Source organism: Lynx rufus, unplaced genomic scaffold, assembly GCF_022079265.1.
Source record: "Lynx rufus isolate CCGP_SWC_20201006 ecotype Redwood Valley unplaced genomic scaffold, mLynRuf1.p SCAF_3, whole genome shotgun sequence".
In the NCBI taxonomy this organism is placed as follows: domain Eukaryota; kingdom Metazoa; phylum Chordata; class Mammalia; order Carnivora; family Felidae; genus Lynx; species Lynx rufus.
Window position 1 is genome coordinate 32,169,516 of NW_025814845.1, and position 20,724 is coordinate 32,190,239.

Sequence of the window (20,724 nt, forward strand, 5' to 3'; positions counted from 1 at the left end):
ACTTCATCTCAGGTCATGATCTCACTGTTCATGGGTTCGAGCCTGTATCTGGCTCGCTGCTGTCAGTGCAGAGCCCGCATCGGATCCTCTGTCCGCCCCGGCTGTGCCCCTCCCCCACTTATACTCTCTTTCTCTCAAAAATAAATAAACATTAAAAAAAGATTTTAAATTTAAAAAAATAAAATAAAAATAAATTATCAGGTAGCTATTTTGCTTATTAATTCTGAACTTTCCTTTTTTTCTAAAGTAGGCATTTAAGCCACGATGGCTCTGATGGTAGATTTGACAGTTTTTTCTTTAATAGTTCTCCCTAAAATTTTGCTTTATATATTTCAAGGCTATGTTACTAGATACATAGACATTTAGCATATAACACTAATGAATTACATTCATTATTTTTATGTAACAACTTTTTTTCTTAGTGACATCTCCACCAGATTTTATTAGTATTTGCTCAGTATAAATTTTCCTATCCTTTGACTATAACCTTTTTTTGTCCTGATTTGATCATCTTTGTCTTTTAATTGGAAATTTAGTCTGTTTACATTTACTGTTATTACTGATACGTTTGGATATATTTCTGCCAATGTATCATGAGCTTCCTTGTGTTTTTTATCTTCTATTTCTTTTTCGCCTTTTACATTTTTTCTTTTTTTCTCATTGCATTGTCCCCTCTCTTCCAGACACACACACATACATGTACTCATTTGGGAGTTACATACTATGTACTTCAGCATCTAAAGGTAATTGAAAAGTTTACATTTTTTCTGAAAAATATGAAGAAGTTAGAATGCTTTAATTCTGGTCACTTTCTCCCAACTTACACACTATTTATTGGCTGTATTTTGTGTTTGTTCTGCTCTTTCCCTTCTATACAATATACATTGTTATTTGTTTAAATTTTTCTAGAATCTTTGTTAACTACCTTTGCTTATTTCTCTGATCTTTCTGTCTGATGTGGATCCTATAGAAGTTTCTTGAGGTGAGGATCTATCTATGGTAAAGGCACATTTAAGATGTTATTACAGTGCCTTTTGGCTTCCACTGTTGTTGAGAAGTCACATATCATGCTTTTGTTCTCATGTCTTTTGTATCGTATTGCTTTTTAAATTTGATTACCTTGGTTTTGAAAGTCTTTACTTTGGTGTAAACTGCAGTTTTACTGTGTATATTTCTGCGTACTAGGTATGTATTACTATGTGTTTATTTTGCTTGAGATTTGTTGGGCTTCCAGGATCTGAGAATTGATTTTACTCTATAGTTTTGTCACTCTCCCTTCAAGTATTACCTTTTCTCAATTCTCTCTCTCTCTCTTTTTTTTTTAAAGTTTATTTACTTATTTATTTTTAAGTAATCTCTTTACCCAGTGTGGGACTCCCAACTGTCAACCCTGAGATCACGAGTCACATGCTCCACCAACTGAGCCAGCCAGCCACCTCGCTTTCAGTTCTCTTTTACTCCTTTTGGAACTCTAACTAGAATTATGTTAGGTTTTCGTTCTTTATTTTCCATGCCTCTAAGCCTCTTTGTCATATCGTATTTATTTTTCTGGCCTGAATTCTGAATTATTTTCATAAGTCTACTTGGTTTACTAATTCCCTTGTTTGTTGCTTCTCATCTGCTGGTTGATATGTATGTTGGGTTTTTAATTTCACTGATTTTTCATTTCTAGAAATCGTTTATTTTTTGTCTTGCTTGTTTGGTCTCTTGTTCCTTATGTTTTCATAAGTCCAGACTTCTCTTTTATTCTCTTTTAGTACCGTATTAAACATGTCTTATATTCTGTGACTGAAAATTCTTCTGTCTGAAATTTTTGGTTCTAACTATATTATCTTTTTTCCTCTGTTCATGCACTTATTCATGATGCCATATCTGTTTTTTAACTGAGAGTTGTTCATTTTCCATGCATTTTTATATTTTGGAACTCTGAAATCTTTCTGGATTGAAGATGCATTCCTGCATAGAGTTGATTCTACCTCTGTTAGCGGCTGGGACTCTAGCTTGGGACCAAATTAAATTAAATTCTTTGCCCTAGATTATTTAGACCACTTTGGTAGCATGAATTTAGACTGCAAACTTGAGTGAGAGCTGACTTATCCTTAAGATTTTCAGGGTTTTTTTTTTTTTCATCCTCACTATTTAACAGCGAAGTAAAGGCTGACATGCTTTCTTGCTGTTCCCTTCTGTGTGTATTTTTTTTTTTTTTTTCAGTTCAGAGTTATACGTTGTGTTGCTTTTTTTCTGGGTGTCTCCTGTTAGACTTCTCATCTTAAACAGAATGTAGTTCTTATTCTCTGGTCTCTTACTTCCCTAGCAGATATGGAAGTAGAAGCTCAAGGACTATAAGCTTTAACAGAAATCTCAGGGGAAAAGTTGGCTTTGGTGTTCTCACTTATTCTGTAGAGGTCCTGCTTTCCTTTTGTTTTTGCCCTCTTCAGATAATTTTTTTGTGAGCTTAGTAATGTGTTTGAAAACAGTTTGTTCAGGATACCTAGTTTGCTGTGCAGCATAAAAATGAAGTCCTTTATTTGTCCATTAATTTATTCAAGAAGTATTTATTGAACACTTTTTATATGGCAGCAGATGAGAATGACTGAGTTTATTACTACAACAGAAAATTGCTGAAACAAAGTTAAGTAAACAAATGTAATACTGTAGAGTAAGTACCATGATAGAGGAAATAGTGTATACTGCAGGAGCACTTGGGAGGGGTACCTAACTGAGTGTTGAGTGGTTGAGAAAGTTTTCCATGAGGGGAAATGTTATCTAATTAGGGACCTAAAAGAAAGTTAGGTATTGGTGTACTGAATGGTAGAGAAAGAAGATAAACCTACAACTACCTTAGTGTGATTAGTTAGTAGAGGACCTGATGGTGGGGTTGGTAGTTTTGAGAGCACAAGGGATGAATATCAGGAGATCAAGGTTTTGTTGAGGAGTTTGTACTTGGTTTTGTAGGCAGTGGGAATCTGTTAGAGCATTTTAAGTAGAGGAAGTACTTGATCAGATTTAAAATTTTAGAAAGATAATTAGCTGAAGACTGGAAAACCTATTGCAAAAGAAGGTGACTGAGATCAGTAATACAAATGAAGGTCCAGATTAGGTTAATGGCAATGCTTTTTTTTAAAGGAGTAGATGAACTCGAGATTTAGGAGCTAAATAATTAAGATTGGGTGGTTGAATTTGGGGAAGAGAGGAGAGGGTCAAGTAAAGTACAGTGCCTAGTTTTGGATTAGGTGATTGTGTAGATGATTTCATTGACTTCTAAAATTGGGAATACCAAAGCTAGAGTATATTTTCATGAGAAGGTGGTGATTTAGTTTTGGACATCTGAATTGTAGGTGCCTCTATGACATCTTAACAGATGGACTAATGGGCAGTTGGGTATATACTGTTTTTCTTTTCTTTTTTAGAATTATGCTAGCCTTAAAAAAAAAAAATGTTTATTTACTTTGAGAGAGAGCACGCGAGCTTGCACAAGTGGGCGAGGGGCAGGGAGAGAGAATCCCAAGCAGTCTCTGCACTGTCAGCATGGAGCCCAACTCAGGGCTTAACCTCACCCAACCGTGAGATCATTACCTGAGCTGAAATCAAGAGTTGTACACTTACCCAACTGAGCTGCTCATGCACCCCGGGTATACTACTTTTCTGTTGTGAGACATCATCATCTCTTGACTGGATTACTGCAGCAGTCTTCCTGGGCTCTGTGCTTCCATTCTCTTTCTTGCTCATTATATTTCAGCCCAACCAGTCTCCTTTTGGCTCTTAGAAAATACAAACCTTGTTCTTGATTAGGGCCTTTGCTCTAGTTGCTTTCTCTTTCCAAGGTGCCCTTCTACACATGGCTGACCCCTTCTGGTCATTTACATCTTAGTTGAAATGTCAGCTCTCCACAAAGTCACTCTTTAATCACTTCATCTAAAGTAGCCATGTCAACCTAATTTTAACTCTGTGTGGGCAGCACTTAATACTGATTGATATTTCCAATATTTATTTCTCCCACTTGTTTCCAGGTCCCATGATAGCAGGACTCAGTGCCTAGAGCAGTGGTTTGCACATAGTAGTTGTTTAGTAAATATTTGTAAATGAATGAATGCCAAGTTCCTACTTGGGGAGAGACTTAGGAGTAGTTATTAGCTCTACCTAAGAGGTTACTGAAGTCATGACTATGTTTGAGACAGTACAGGAAGGGAGTTTAACTATCTTTTCTTTAGTTGGGTGTCTTTCACATGGGAATATTTTATAGATTCCTTGAGAAACCTGTACTTATGTTGCAGTGCCTGTTTTTCATGCTTTTCCCTAAGCCCCATCCTCCTTTTGGGCTTACTATGCAGTTTGAGCCAATTTCTTCTTTTTCTTGTGATGATGGAGAACTGCAGGGAGAAATATTGAGAGTTTGATATTAGAAGATGAAGGGATGGAGATTATGATGAGTCCCTGAGTTCCAGAATATTTATTGGAACGTAGAAATGGAAGAAGAATGATGCCTGCATGGCTCACTCGGTTAAGTGGCCTACTCTTGATGTTGGCTCAGGTCCTGATCTTGGCGGTTGTGAGCTCGAACCCCATGTAGGGCTCCACACTCAGCACAGAGCCTGCTTGGGATTCTCACTCTCTCCCTCTCTATCTCTGTCCCTCTCCTGCTCGCGTGTGTGCACGTGCGTTCTTTCTCTCTTTCAAAATAAATAAACATTAAAAAAAGAAAAGAAATGGGAGAAGAAATAAGTGATGAAATAATATAAAAGTAAAATATGTTATAATACTCTTCTGAGGTGAACATAGACTCAGGCAAAGATATTTAATGTTTCTGCTCTACAAAAGGTTTGAAACTGAAATCCACGACAAGGTTTCCTTTTTCGTCTGCTGACAAATAAAAATACAAGTTTATTTTCTTATATTAGAAATACATTTGTTTATTGATAGTTTTATTTTGGGCTCAATTTTTCAGAATTTGCTTAGGCCAAATTAGACGTTGTTAGCCATCAGATAGACAGCAAGTAATTGCTTGATTGAAAGATAATTTGTATATTTAAGGATTTAAGATTGACTTTTGAATAATTCAAATCACGTGGTAAAGTCAGGAACAGCTCATTAAGAGGCAGAGACTTGCTAAGGAATCCTTAAGTTTTTAAGGAGCATTCAGATGTTTTAAATTTTAGTAAAATTAGTTTTAATTTTGCTAATGGCAGCAGATGTGTGGCAAACAGCCAGGGGTTGAGCTTTAAACAAGTGTCTAGAGATATTCATGGATAGAATGTCTAGTTATTTATTGAAATCATAAAGATTCTACTCCAGTGATACAGTACAAGCTTATTAAGGTGTTGGTGTGCAAAGTAAGTATTACTAGCATTTCTTGCTTATGATTCTTAGCACTATATGATTAGTAACTATAGACAGTTTGTAGGGAGAAAAATATCCAGAAATATCAGCCTTAGAGCAATTCATCTTAGTGATTTGGTTGAACAACTTTGATCATTGTGGAAAAGAGGGTTGTCTCTGAAACTTTTGACAGTAAAAGATTTTAGTTGTTCAGATGCTAGGTGAATATTGAAAGCTTTTCTTTCACTTTTGTCTGCCCTACTCTGTTCCCCAAAACAAAATTTTAAGAAATTGATAAATAGATTTTATGGGTAAAGATGCTTCAGAATTTGCTTGCTGTATAGTTTAGACAAAAATAAAATCATGTTATTTAACTGTCCAGTGTCAAATGTTACAACCTATAGTTATTAGTTATACAGGAGTTTTTTGTTTTTTTTTTTTAAGTTTAAGTAATCTTTACACCCAATGTGGGGCTTGAATTCACAGCCCCAAGATCAAGTGTTACATGCTCTACAGACTGAGCCAGCCAGGCGCCCCTAAATAAGAGGGTTTTTAAGCCTACCTTTAATTTACCAGTATGTTTAATAACCTACTTAGGATTTGATGAATAGTTAAAACTAAAGCCTTTTGGATTTTCTGTACATGTTTAGTTATCAAACCATAATATACCATGTTAAGTCATTTCCCCAGTGGCTTTCACTAAAAACAAAAACAAAAAAACCCCTAAGAATATACTAAAAATTATGTGTAAGATGTTTGCCTTTATTTCAGAGAGGGTTCTGCCTTTGTGAGTAGCTAGTCTGTTGGCATTTAATCTGTCCTTAAAAGCCTTGAACAACGTAAATTAGTAGCTAGGCAGAAATTCTGACCAAGATGGCATTGTGAATAGATGCTTTGAAGTATCTGTTTTACTTCTCCTTGGAGTGATAGATAAAACATGGAAAAAGAAAACTGAAGAAACAACGGCCCTCAAAAAAGATACGCTATGTCCAAGGGGTGGACTTACTCTGGGTGTGTGAGCAAGCACTGGCAACCAGGAGTTTGGTTTGGTTGTGGTGAGGGATCTGTAGGTGCTACATGCATAGCCTGGTGTTGGAGTCAGACTCACTGAACTCACCCACCCACTCTCCAAAGTAGGCGGAACTAGGCTCTTCCATTTGTTATGTGAGGCTATACCTTGTAGGAGGCTGTAGGGTAGGGAGGCAAGAACAGAAACTAGAACCTACTGTTTGCTGACTTAGAGACTGGATTGAGTGGTAGGAATTTCAAACTGGCAGTAGGAGATCTGGTTCAGGACAGATGGATCAGATTGAGTTTGAGCACTAGAACATGAGGAGAGTGAAGGGATATATCCTACTTATAATAAGATTGTAAATTCTGAAATTTAAAAGTACATGAATGATCATATTGCAATATATAAATTTCAGATCACATTGTACACCTTAAACTTAGGAAACGTTATGTCTCTTACCTCAATGAAGAATAAAAATACATGAAAAATCCTAATTGTAAGAAAGCCAACAAAATCAAATGTGTATTAACTCTAGAGGATATTAAAATAACAGCCTGAATTGCTTTAAAAGAAGTTTAATATCTTCAAAAGAATAAATGAAGTATTCACATATTTTGAAAAAAAAATTTTTTTTTTCAACGTTTATTTATTTTTGGGACAGAGAGAGACAGAGCATGAATGGGGGAGGGGCAGAGAGAGAGGGAGACACAGAATGAGAAACAGGCTCCAGGCTCTGAGCCATCAGCCCAGAGCCCGACGCGGGGCTCGAACTCACGGACCGCGAGATCGTGACCTGGCTGAAGTCGGACGCTTAACCGACTGCGCCACCCAGGCGCCCCAGTATTCACATATTTTGAAATACAAACTGTCAGAATAAAACCAGAACAAATAAATCTGGAAAAGAGACAACTAGAAATCTTAGAAATGAAAGTTAGTTACTAAAATAAAAATTTAATAGATTAAATAGTCCTCATCAAGTAGAGGATTAGTAAATTGAAATTCACCCTCAATGCACATAGGAAAGCAAAAGGATTTTCAAGAAAAGTGAGAAGGCATTTAAGAGGCATGAAGCTGTAGCCTACATTTAATAGGCCATTTCAGAGCGAAGACAGAAATGGTGAAATATGCAAAGAGATGATAAGAATCTTTCAGATTTTGATGAAACAAGAGTCTTCAGATCAAAAGTACCCTTTGAATACTAAGCAGGATAAGTAAAAAGAAATCCACAGGTTTAAAAACAAAAACAAGAAATAGCCCAACTTAAAAGCATCCAAAGAGAAAAGTGAAAATGCTGTATCAGCCCAGTTGTTGCTCTTTTGAGGTGGACTTTTTATCTTTCACAGTATGCAGAAGACACAGGGGTGAGTGATTCGTAGTAATAGCTGTGCAAGGGGAAAAGGAAAGGTGAATGAATATTACTCTAGAATTTCACACTGGTCTAAGTAAACAGTCTAGAGTGAAAGCAAAATAAAAATACTTCACGTATAGAAAGATGAATGTCATTTACCATTAACCCACCCACATTAAAGAAGAAAACTTAATTAAATTATATATTTGTATAAGATATTTGTATAAGAGTAGACTCAGAGGGAAAAAAGCATTGGGATATAGGCGAGGCTGTGAAGAGCAAGAAATGGATAAAACATGTTGGGAAAATTAAGTATTGATAATACAAACAATAACCTTTTGAAATACTAAATGCTAAAATTTAATTTAATTTTTTTATTTTGTTTTATTATTTTCTAAGTTTATTAATTTTGAGAGAGAGAATATCCCCAGAAGGGGATTCCCCTTAAATGCTAGAGTCGTAGTCAAGAGTAGTAAGATTGTGGTGACTTAGTCTGTTGAACCCAGGCTCTTGATTTCCGGCTAAGGTTATGACCGCAGGATTTCCTGAATTTGAGTCCTGTGTCTGGCTCTGCGCTGACAGTGTGGAGCCTCCTCCGGATTCTCTCCCTCTCTGACCCTCCCCTGCACACACTCTCTCTCTCTCTCTCAAAATAAATCGATACACTTAAACAATGCATAATAAGATCAAAGAAGTTTTCAGTAATTAAAGGTTTCTTTACTGTTTAGAGGAAAGTTGAGATGCTGAATAACTTTGCAGATGATTAGAAAGATTCACAGAAAAGTATGTAGGTTAAATTTTTAAGTGGAATCGTTTAAACAGAAATGTAATCTTACAAATTTCAAACCATCTTAAGGGATGGGGCGGGAAGAAAATACAGAAAACTCTATCAATCTAACAGATGGCAAGAAAGGCAAAACAAAAATAAGAGCAAAGCAAAAGGATGGTAAAATGAAAACAGACAGTAAGGGGGCAGAAGTCCAGATGTACCACTACTCAGGTAGTGAGCCAGATTTCATGGTGCTGCATATCATTTCAGTAACTGACATTCTATAAATATGTGGAAACAGTTTCTATTTTTTTAATATGTTTAGAGAGACATGTGTTCTGGGTCCTCTGCTATCAGCTGCTCAAGTTCTTTGCTCTTGAGACTATCCTCTTGATGTATTAAACCAACAGTTTCTTCCTCATCATTCTCATCCCTATATAAAACAGAGTCAGTCTTTCCTTGATTCCATTCTCCTTTCTAGCTCCTGCTGAAAGTCCAGATACTGCTTTTACTGTTTCATTTCCCATTCTCACTTCAAGCTGTTGCTTCTGTCCCCATTCTTCCTGCTGAAACTGCTATTGTCAACAGGCTACCAGTAAGCTCCATGTTGCTAATCCAGTTTTTACATCTGTCCTTCTCCTCCCTGCCATGAAAAATACACAAATACCTACTCATACATCGAATATTGTTTTACACGTAGAGATAATATAGGAAGTTGGTTAAGAGCATAGACTAATCAGGGGCGCCTGGGTGGCGCAGTCGGTTAAGCATCCGACTTCAGCCAGGTCACGATCTCGCGGTCCGTGAGTTCGAGCCCCGCATCAGGCTCTGGGCTGATGGCTCGGAGCCTGGAGCCTGTTTCCGATTCTGTGTCTCCCTCTCTCTCTGTCCCTCCCCCATTCATGCTCTGTCTCTCTCTGTCCCAAAAATAAATAAACGTTAAAAAAAAAAAAAAAGCATAGACTAATCAAAATGATGTGTGTTTCAATTCCTGACTGTGCCTTCATGTTTAAAATACCAGCTGTGTGGTTTTGGGGGAAGTTGCAAACTTCTCTGTGCCTCAGTTTCCTCATCTTTACGATGAAGATAATAGTACTTACCTCAGCAGTTTTGTTAAGATCAAATGAAATAATGCACATAAAACACATAGTACAGTATGTGGCACATATTAAATGCTTAGTAAATGTTAGCTCTGTCATTAGTAAATATTTTATTATTGAGTGAGGATATAAATTTATAAGGGGCATTTTTTTAAGGGTGAGATTTTTTCTCTCTCTCTCTCTCTCTCTCTGCCCCTCCCCTGCTCATGCTGTCTCTCTCTCAAAAATAAATAAACTTAAAAAAATTAAGTTCTGTCAGTTTAAAAAAAAGGAATAGAATTAGACATTTATATGTATATATCTTTAATTGTTTAGCTGTTTTTACACTTTATTGTGTGATAACTTATTGTGTGTATGCTTGTGATTTACTGTTTTCATTAGATTTTGCTAAGATTTATCTTAACAGCATATGTGTCTAGCTTATAAATTATATGTATCTAGTTCATTAATTTTCATGGAGATAATTAGAGCACATACATTTGATGGTTGTGTGAATTAAATGATACATGTAAAGTACTTAAAATAGTGCTTGGCACATAGTAAAGGCTCAAAGAAAGATAGCCACTATTATGTTTATTATTGTTCACTACTGTATGAAATGTGGTATGAATAGAACATGGTATGTTTAGCTATTCCAATTCTTATGGGCATTTGGGTTCTTTCCAATTTGAAGCAACAGAACACAGTGCTGCTCTGAACATTCATATACCTTTTTCCTTGTACCCTTGTGCAAGTTTCTATTAGGGCAAATATATTGGCCTAGAAGAATTTGCTAGGTCATAAGTTATGCTTATGTTCAGCTATATCAGGTAATGCCAACTTGTTTAGCCAGGTAATTGTGCCATTTATATTTCCACCAGCAGTGTATGAGTTCCCACTGCTCCATAGCCCTTGCCAACACTAGATGTTGATACGTTTTTTTCATTTTTCCTGATCTGATTGTTGTAAAATGGGTTCTTGTGGTTTCTTTTGGGTTCTGTCCATAATGAGGCAGCCATCTCTTTGTATGTTTATTGGTCCCTTGTATTTCCTTTCCTTCTTGTTCTTGTCTTCTCTGTTTTTCTAATGATCTGTCTTTTTCTTGTTAATTTGGAGGAATTCCTAAATATTGGTACTTATCCTTTGTTGATGCTATTTGTTAGAAATATCTTCTCCCAGTTTGAGGCTTTTCTTTTCTTTTCTTTTCTTTTCTTTTCTTTTCTTTTCTTTTCTTTTCTTTTCTTTTCTTTTCTTTTCTTTTCTTTTCTTTCTTTCTGGGTTTTATTTTTAAGTAATCTCCACACCCAACATGGGACTCAAACTCACAACCCCAAGATCAAGAGTCAAATGCTTTCCTGACTGAGCCAACCAGGCACCCATCTTTTGTTTTGTTTTAAATGGGATCTTTTGATGGACAGAGGTTTTGAATTTTAGTTTAGTAGAATAGGTCCATTTTTTCTTGTTTAAGAAATCTGTCTCTACCGTAAAAATATTCTCTGTTGTTGTCTGTTAGGCATGTAAATGCCTTCACACTTAAATTCTTAATTTACCTGGAATTGGCTGTTTATGGGATGAAGTATATCTAGTTTTTAATTTTTAGTGAATTTTGGGGGGTGTTATACACTCTTCCCAGTAGCCACTCAGTAGTCATCCTTTCCTCATTAATATCTCTAGAATAATTTTGAGTGGAAGAATTTATAGTGTGTGTCCTTGTTTTGTACCTTATAAAGAAATGCACCTAATTTTTTGTCATTGAATATGTTTGTTATAGGTTTGTTTTATTTTCTAAGGAAATTCCTTTTTGTCCTAATTTTTAAAAAAGGTTTGAAACTTGCGTTGGTGTTGAATTTCAGTAAATGCTTTTTCTTTAGCTCTTGAAATGATTCTATAGCTTTTTTTCTTCAGTCAGTTAATGAGGGGAATTAATAGTTTTTCTAATGTTCAACTATTCTTGTATTCCTAGGATATTGGCCTATCATATATTATATTTTTTATACATTGCCAGATTGTTAGCTAACATTAAGTTTTTAATTTTGTTTAAAAGCAACTACTTAATGTAACTTTTTAAAATTAACTTTCTAGCAGAAAATATAGGTGCTGAACTCAAAGCTCCACTCATTAAGCAAGAACCTCTCCAAGTAAGAGGTAAATATATTTTATTCTTTTTTTTTATTGTAATGGTGTTTTGTAAATATACAAAATTAGTTTATCTAGAGCTCTTTATAATTACATTATTCTGAGTGTACAGTCCCTTTTTTTCTTTAAACATACTGACCATAAGGATTTATTCTCCTCTTTATAAACTAATTTTCTACCGAAATTCACTTTGCATTTTGGTCACAAATTTTGTGGTAATTGTTTTTTCAAAAGCCCAAAGAAAGGAGTAATGGCAAATAAAAGTGATCAATTGCTTTATCATTTTTAGAAAAGTAATGTGATTAAAAAGCAGGAGACCCAAAACCTTTCAGTTACACCACGTTCGAATCCAGATAGAGTTTGGACATTCTTTTTTGACTTTGTTTTCTGGGAATAACTGAGTGACGAGGGAATTCTTTTTTTAAAAAAATTTTTTTTAACGTTTATTTATTTTTGAGACAGAGAGAGACACAGCATGAACGGGGGAGGGGCAGAGAGAGAGGGAGACAAAGAATCCGAAGCAGGCTCCAGGCTCTGAGCCATCACCCCAGAGCCCGACGCGGGGCTCGAACTCGCGGACCGCAAAATCGTGACCTGAGCTGAAGTCGGACGCTTAACCGACTGAGCCACCCAGGCGCCCCTGGGAATTCTTGTTTGCAGCTCTGCTCTTTGTATGAGCTGTGGCTCTCACTTCCAAAGCAGCGTGTTTTACAGGGCAGTAACTGTGATTAGAAGCACCACGGCTTTGGCATCAGGCAAAAGTGGACTCAGTTTGTGGCTCCAGCATGTACTAGCTGTATAGCCTTGGGCATTTTCCTTGAGCCGTATTTTTCACCCCTATGAGATTTTGCTAAATGCAATTTCTTTTCTAGGGTAACCTGGAAGATGGTCCATAGTATACAGTTACAGTTAGGAATAATTAATATGATTGCAGCAGCATCATCCACAGTCTGGGCCAGGGCAGGCCAAGAGGGATTTCTGTATACTTTAAAGAAATCTTTAAAAAGTAACTTAAAAAAAACACTGATCTTTTTTTTTTTTAATTTTTTTTTTTTCAATGTTTATTTATTTTTGGGACAGAGAGAGACAGAGCATGAATGGGGGAGGGGCAGAGAGAGAGGGAGACACAGAATCAGAAGCAGGCTCCAGGCTCTGAGTCATCAGCCCAGAGCCTGACGCGGGGCTCGAACTCACGGACCGCGAGATCGTGACCTGGCTGAAGTCAGACGCTTAACCGACTGCGCCACCCAGGCGCCCCAAACACTGATCTTTTAAAAGAAAGAAGTAATTCTTCTCTTTGCTCCAGAGTAGCTTATCTGGATTTAGAATTTTAGGATTATTCGAGTAAGGCAGTTTAGAGACGTGAAACTCATGCAAAAAGAAACCTGAACTACCTTATATGTATTTTTTTCAAATAAAGTTTTGATTTTTTATACTGCACTTTGTTGGAAGTGTTATTAAATATTATTTGTGCATTTGATTTTAATAGTTAATGTGTTATTTTAAGAGTCCTTTCTAGCTACTGTAGTGACAGGTAATTTTAGTCTTAATATACTCTTTCCACTTCAAAGTACAGTGGAAAACTCATTAATAGATCTGAGAATAGAATATGAAGTAACTGGGTGACAGTTTGAAATGGAACACGTGACTTGTGTTGTTTTGTCCTGCTCTTCAGATATTTGCTCATGTTATTTACCTACGTTATGTGACCAGAAGTCTCATTTTGCAATGATTTATAAACATAGACCTATGTTGAGTGTAATTTTTAATTCACAGACTATAATTGATGCCAAATTGGTATTTTGTTATTGATCTCTGGGTTTTTTTTTGTTTTGTTTTGTTTTTTCAACGTTTATTTATTTTTGGGACAGAGAGAGACAGAGCATGAACGGGGGAGGGGCAGAGAGAGAGGGAGACACAGAATCGGAAACAGGCTCCAGGCTCCGAGCCATCAGCCCAGAGCCTGACGCGGGGCTCGAACTCCCGGTCCGCGAGATCGTGACCTGGCTGAAGTCGGACGCTTAACCGACTGCGCCACCCAGGCGCCCCGATCTCTGGTTTTTTAATGAACAATTTGATGCTTGGTAATGGGGAAATAATTTAGTAGAAGACAGTATTTTACCTATTACCCATAATAAACCTTCTATAATTTTGTTAAACTTCCTATAATTTTTAACTGATAAAAATATTCCTTACGTTTACTTTAGCTTTCTTACATTATGTGAAATAGTCCAGTGGCTTTCAGGCCTTTTTTGACTACACCTCACGTAAGAAATATGAATGAAAACAAAAGTTTTCACAAAGAGTACTTATTCATTGTATGTAGTACTCTTAGATTACTTTCTATTTTCATTTTTTTATAAAAAATGTTTGAAAAACATTGAGCCAGTATGGAATTTTTTTATTGAAACTTCATTTTCATTTAGACCCTAGACAATTTAAATTGTATTAGTACAATTTAAATTGTATTAGTACAATTTAAACAGACCAGTAATACCTATACAAGATGTCCATTAGACAAAGGATTAGCATTTTGGCATCAGTTATAGCTGAGCTATGGAGATAAAATCTACATTTAGGCAACAAATGGGATTCTGTCCTATTCTGCACTTGGAGAATTTCCTTTTCTGATGCCATTCAGTGCATCAGGAAAAACATCAATTTTCTATGAAATTCATTAGTGAACCCACTTAAACATCAGCAAATGTTTATCTTCTAATATCGTTTCCAATTTGCATATTTATTATGTTTTTTTTTTAATTGTTATTTTTGGTTTTAGTCAAAGCAGTCCTTAAGAAGAGGGAATATGGACCAAAGTACACTCAGAATAATTTCATCACTGGAGTCAGAGCAATAAATGAGTTCTGTCTGAAATCCAGGTATAGTAGGTTTTTCTTTTTCTTTTTCTTTTTTAATGTGATAGTTCTATCTAATCTAAATAGCCATTTATTTCTTAGAATATGTTACTTGCTACCATCCATGTGGAAATTTTCCCATGACAGCTTCCTAAATTGAAGATCTATTTGTTCAGTTAAAAAATGTTAAGATTGTTAGCTTACTAAACTGAATTCTGCTTCAACATGAGCAACTCCAGTCTTTTGTGAAGTCTTAAAAAAGTTCAAAAAGGTAGGTTCTTGGGGTGTCTGGGTGGCTCAGTTGGTGGGTATCTGGCTCTTGATCTTGGCTCATGTTATGATCTCACAGTTCATGGGATTGAGCCCTGTGTAGGGCTCCTGCACTGACAGCATGGAGCCTGCTTGGGATTCTCTCTCCCGTTCTCTCTCTGCTACTCTCCCACTCGTACTTTCTCTCTCAAAATAAATAAACTTAAAAAAAAAAAAGGTTCTTCAAAACTTCTGTATCCCACAAGAACCTTAGGAGTTTTATTATTGTGTTAATATGTAGCTTATTATTAATAAGATATTTGTGTATTTGTTTAACTTTTTAAAGTTTTGGGTTTATTTGGCTAGCAGAGTTGAGTAATGTAGTTACATTTATGTTCACACTCCAGCTATGGTTTCTGTTGAGCATAAATTATTTTTCTGGTATCTTTTTGTTACTAATTTTGTTGTAATCTTAGATATTTATTGAGATATTTGTCACAAATTTAGAAGCCCCCCCCCCTTTTGTATGTTTACCTAAGGAAGCCATATTACGTTGAGAATTTCTTGGCAATTTAGACATCAGATTTAGCCTTTTTCCCCTCTCCCTCCTCGTCACATCCTATGTATTATAGTATCAAGAAATAAGAATTCCTGTCATCAGTTTTGTAACTTACTTAACTATTAAAAACAACATTGTAACATTGTAAAAACAGTTGTAACAGTGATGTAAAAGAATGTTCTGTTTCACACTGAGTACTTCATTTAGTTCTCACAAAAATTTTGTGAATTAAGTGGATTAGGTGTTGCTGTCTCCGCATTGTAGGCCAAGAAACATAGTAAAGAGGTCAGGGGCAACCTGGCTCACTTAGTGAGTCAGCATCAGGGAACTAAGATACATATCTTTGATAGGTAAACATTTTTTTACTAATATGTGATGGTTGGTTATGTTGGCTTGTTTTATTTATGTATTTATTTATTTATTTTTAAAGATTTTATGTTAAATAATCTCCACACTCAAGTTGGGGCTCGAACCCACAACCCCAAGGTCAAGAGTCGCACACTCCACTGACTGAGCCAGCCAGGTGCCCGGGTTGTTGACTTATGTTAAACTCCAAAATAATTTCTTGGGATTTAATATATTCCATGGTAACCAGATTTTTACTTATAGGTCTTTCCATTGCTCTTGTAGAATTTCCTTAGAAAGACCAATAATCAAATTTAGAAGGACTGTTTAGCCGTGACTTGATGAATACATAAACCCTTCAGAATTTAAGAGAATGGAAAATAAATAACACAGAATTGACATATACACTTTATGACTTGATACCTATAAATAGTATTACCACTTAGTATCATCAATTAGTATTAATCTGGATATAAACAAGTATGACGATAAGTTTTAAATTTAAATTCTTAAATAGAGGATGATATCCTAATCCATGTTTTTTCTACTTTTCACTTTTTCCTCATACATCAGACATTGCAGTGGAATGTCCATAACAGATAAAAAACAAACACTGATGAATTAGTTGAATCTCTACATATTATGTTACCTATAGTGAGCATCAAGAATAATTTTTTTTTCACTGTCTCTTTTTGTATGCAAAAATGCCTTCTTTAAACTGATCTTTAAAGCCTTTAACTGATCTGTATAGCCTTTAAAAATCAGGATCAAGGTAGTGGCTTTTATCTGCCCCTAATAATCCTTCTGAGTACCTCAACTATATGAACCTTGTCTGAATAAATTCAGCATGTTTCTTTTCCAGTGATCTGGAACAACTTCGAAAAATCAGACGACGAAGTCCTCATGAAGATACCGAGTCCTTTACCGTATACTTGAGATCGGATGTGGAGGCAAAGTAAGAATATAGTTCTTTTAGAATAAATGTACAAGCCAAATTTGGGATTAATAAAAACCCATCTTATATAGACGCAGAAGTTTTTAAAGGATATATTTAAAAAGCAGAGGATTTTCATATTTGCAAACTTGTCTATCTGTGAGTTACTAGTATATACTAGTTAACTAAAAGTATATCAAAATTTATAAGAAAATTTGCTGTTGAAGTTACTGTTACTGTTTAGATTTAATTTAGAAAAGCTTCTTCAGTGTTTTGTATTTTTTCTAAAGGACCTTATGCTTTGTTGTAAGATTCTCATATAGTTATAATTCGTCTAGATTTAAATATGATTACAATAATGTCATTAAAATTGTTCATTGTCAATGGCCCATGTGTGTATGTGCAGATCTTTGGAAGTCTGGGGAAGCCCTGAAGCTCTTGCCAGAGAGAAAAAACTGCGTAAGGAAGCAGAAATAGAATACAGAGAAAGTAAGTATATTCAATTTAAAGTGGAGTTAATTAAAACATAACGTGCAGGTGAAACTGGGGCCTTTAATGAATAACTGTACTTCCTAGCCGTTGCAGGTCTCTTGACTTTGGCTCTGTTGGTTCTAGCAAATACCAGTTTCTACTTTATAAAACAGTACCTTTTTTTTTTTTTTTCCCTCCTGTATGGCTCTTTAAAGATGATGAGAGGTAACAAAGCTAGATGGTTGTTTCTATAAGATATGTCAATATTATAATTTATAGTCTGATTTGAAGATTATATTTGTGTATGTATATATATCTATATCTATAGATATATATATATATAAAGCCACCTATATATATATTTATACATATATAAAGAATAAAAAGCCTCCTTTCATTTCCTGTAGTTACTATCTCATTTTCCTGACTATAGATAACTGTTGTTGGCAATTTGGTGTATATCTATCCAGAATATTTCTGATGAATTTTCAAATTTCTGTACATATTTTTTCACTTAAACATAATTGGGTGACACTATGCATATTGTTTGGCGTCTTGTCCTTTATGTTTACCAGTGTGACTGTAAACATCTTTCCATGTCTTTCTATAGAGCTCTACCTCACTCCCATTCTTTTTTAACAGCTACAGAGTATTCTGTTATATGGATATAACAAGCTTTATGTTCTCCAATTTTTTACCATTACAAAGAACCATTAGTGAATGTCATATTTTAAAATATATAATATATACTGTCATTAAAAATACATGGTATAAAATGTTAGTAGAATTTTAGGGTTGAAGGACATGGGCATTTTAAGATTTGATAGAATGATTAGTTCTGAATAATTATTCTCCAAAGGCATATTGTGTCAATTTATACTTACAGTGTATGAGGGTGACTATTTCCTCATATCCTTGACAGTGCTGGATGTTATCATTGTTTTAACTTTCTTATGTATTTGATGGACAACAGATGGTACCTTTAATTTTGAGTTTTTCTGATTACCACTGAGGTTGGTTATCTTTTAATATATTTGTTTTTCTTAGTTTTCTGTGATAATTTTTATATCCTTTACTCTTCTGCTAGATTGTGTATCTTTTAAAATAGATTTTCATGAGTTTTTGGTGTATTTTAACCCTTAATTTTGTATGTTCTGAATATTTTCTTTTGCTCCTTCTTCATATTTTGTTTTATCCACCCCCCCGTTAGTGGGAGATTTCAGACATAGGAGTACAGAGGAAAGTGTAACAACTCCTCGAGAATCCCATCACTCAGCTTTACAGTTATCAACACGTGGCCAACCTTGTTTTATCTGTATTTCCTTTACTAACCCTCACTCTACTGAGGGTTAGTAATTCACTCTGCTGAATTATTTTGAAACCAGTCCCAGCTATTATATTATTCCATCTATAAATATTTCAGTATATGTCTCTAAAAAACAGGTATTTGTTTTAGTTAGTTCATATGATGGTGATGGTTAAACTGCTTTAGAAAAGCTCACTAACCACTGCCCTCAATGATCTGTCAGTAGGTCTTAATATCCTCTCAGTTGCCCTTTAGTTGAAGATCTAGGATGTTTTTGTATAGTTTTAATTTTGGCAAAGAAAATGAGTGACCTTCTGCTGATTATTTCTTTTCTTGACAAAGTTGAAAAAACATTTTGTCTCTTTCCAGCTAATCTAGTCAGGAGGAATAAGGACTATATTTGAGGTTCTTGTAGGCCCGGAATATATGATATTCAGATATCTGTATGTTGAGCAAGTGTAGATTGTTTTGCACAATCCAAGTCCTTTAAATCATAGTTCAGCATTTTGAAAAGTAATAAGGAGAATCAGTGAATCCTAGGATCTGTGCAGTTTTTGCCTATTAGAAGAAGCAAACATTTGTTGACTGTATATTCACAGATATGCTAAAGAGAGCTGCACCTAAATCCACAGGGGTGAAATATTTCAGTAAAACAAATACATACTGGGATCAGGGAACCTCAGAATTTTGGTATCACTATTCAAAGACTTCCATTGGGTATCTTTTCAGTAATACAGATGCTAATACTGGATATGATCAAATGTCGTTCCAGTAGGGCAGATTGCATTGGGGAATTAGATGCTGGCACTGCAGTTACAGATCTGTTCTATTACTTTGGGGAACTGATAGAATGTGGCAGGATTAAAATATAGATAGAGGTGCTAGTATCTGAGAAAAATACACACTTACTTTTCTTTGACAGGCTTTATTTAGGAGAATCTGAATTCTTCAACTGTATTTCTAAATTCTGTACAGGACCAAAGCTTAAAGGTGACAATATTACCTTCCCCTGATGAGTTGGTGAAATTTCTAAATGGAAATACGGTCAGTAATATAGATAGAAAAGGGATAGAGAGAGCTTCTTGAGAGTATGGGAGTTCAGTATAAAGAGGGGGAGCGGTGAGATAGGAAGGAGATCAAGGAGAAGTGAAACCAGCTGAAGGAAGATATGCAAGGAAGGAAAAACCAAGTAGGGCAAAGTAGTGGTGCTCAAATTGTCCCATTTTTGGCCAGTGGAAGCACCTCAAGTTGGTTCCAAAGTCCTTTTGTCATAACCCTAGTGTTGTAGCCTCCTTGCTTTTAGGTACAGTAAGATGTTTCAGGTTTATCTTCTATATTTCCTGCCCCGGACTGGGCATTACGCATCTCTGGAAGGAACTACATTTCTTTCTAGTAGGAAATAAAATTGAGAGAGTCTACTTTGGGCATCAGGGATATTCATTTGTAGTAGGTTGTCATATGTTTAAGGTCTTTCCATGGACAGAGGTAGGAAATGCTTTTTTTTTTTTCCTTAAGAGAGAAGATATATAGGCTGTTTTGAAAAACTGAATGTTTCTTTTTCTTTGTTGTGTTTTGTATCTCTTTTCTTACACTGAAAATTTTATTTTTTAGTCCATTGATATAATTAATTACATTTTTTGTTTACACATATAGAAAGAATATAGTGTAGTTTCTGATAATAATACCAGTATTATTGCCATCAGGATGATTTAAGATTTACTTTTTTTTTTTTTTTTTTGGTCTTTAGTATATATCCCACTAGGGATATATAGTTATATTTCTGTGTTTTAAATTCACTTGAAATTTCTGTCTGTATGGATAAACCACAAAATAGGTGTAAAATTTGGTTCATTTGTTTCATTTTGCTTATGATTTTTAGAAATAATTTTGATTTATTTTTATTTTATAATTTTGTAAAACATTTACATGATTATCTAGAATCACATCTACCAGATAAAAATACTTCAGAGAAATTTAGCTTCCACTCCTATCCTCTCCACCCTATTCTCCCTCTTGTATCAGTAACCATTTAGAAAATTAGTTTTGAGGTTATTTATTCCATTAAAAAATATATTATGAAATAGCATATAGGGGCGCCTGAGTGCCTCAGTCGGTTAAGTGTCCAACTCTTTTTTTAAATTTTTTTTTAATCTTTATTTATTTTTGAGAGAGAGACAGAGTGTGAGCAGGGGAGGAGCAGAAAGAGAGGGAGACACAGAATCTGAAGCAGGCTCCAGGCCCTGAGCTGTCAGCACAGAGGCCGACACAGGGCTCGAACTCACGAACTATGAGATCGTGACCTGAGCTGAAGTCGGATGCTCAACCAACTGAGCCATCCAGGCACC

The 20,724-nt window shown here is 35.3% G+C and overlaps 1 protein-coding gene across 1 annotated transcript in view; it reads left to right on the forward strand.

The window, feature by feature from the left end:
* Positions 1-20,724, forward strand: part of SLC30A9 (solute carrier family 30 member 9) — an 86,364-nt gene that overhangs the window by 22,535 nt on the left and 43,105 nt on the right. Inside the window, exons 3-6 of the mRNA XM_047091242.1 lie at positions 11,607-11,669; positions 14,440-14,539; positions 16,531-16,623; positions 17,009-17,091. Of these exons, the coding sequence (XP_046947198.1) occupies positions 11,607-11,669; positions 14,440-14,539; positions 16,531-16,623; positions 17,009-17,091 (339 nt within the window). The remainder of the gene's footprint in view (positions 1-11,606; positions 11,670-14,439; positions 14,540-16,530; positions 16,624-17,008; positions 17,092-20,724) is intronic.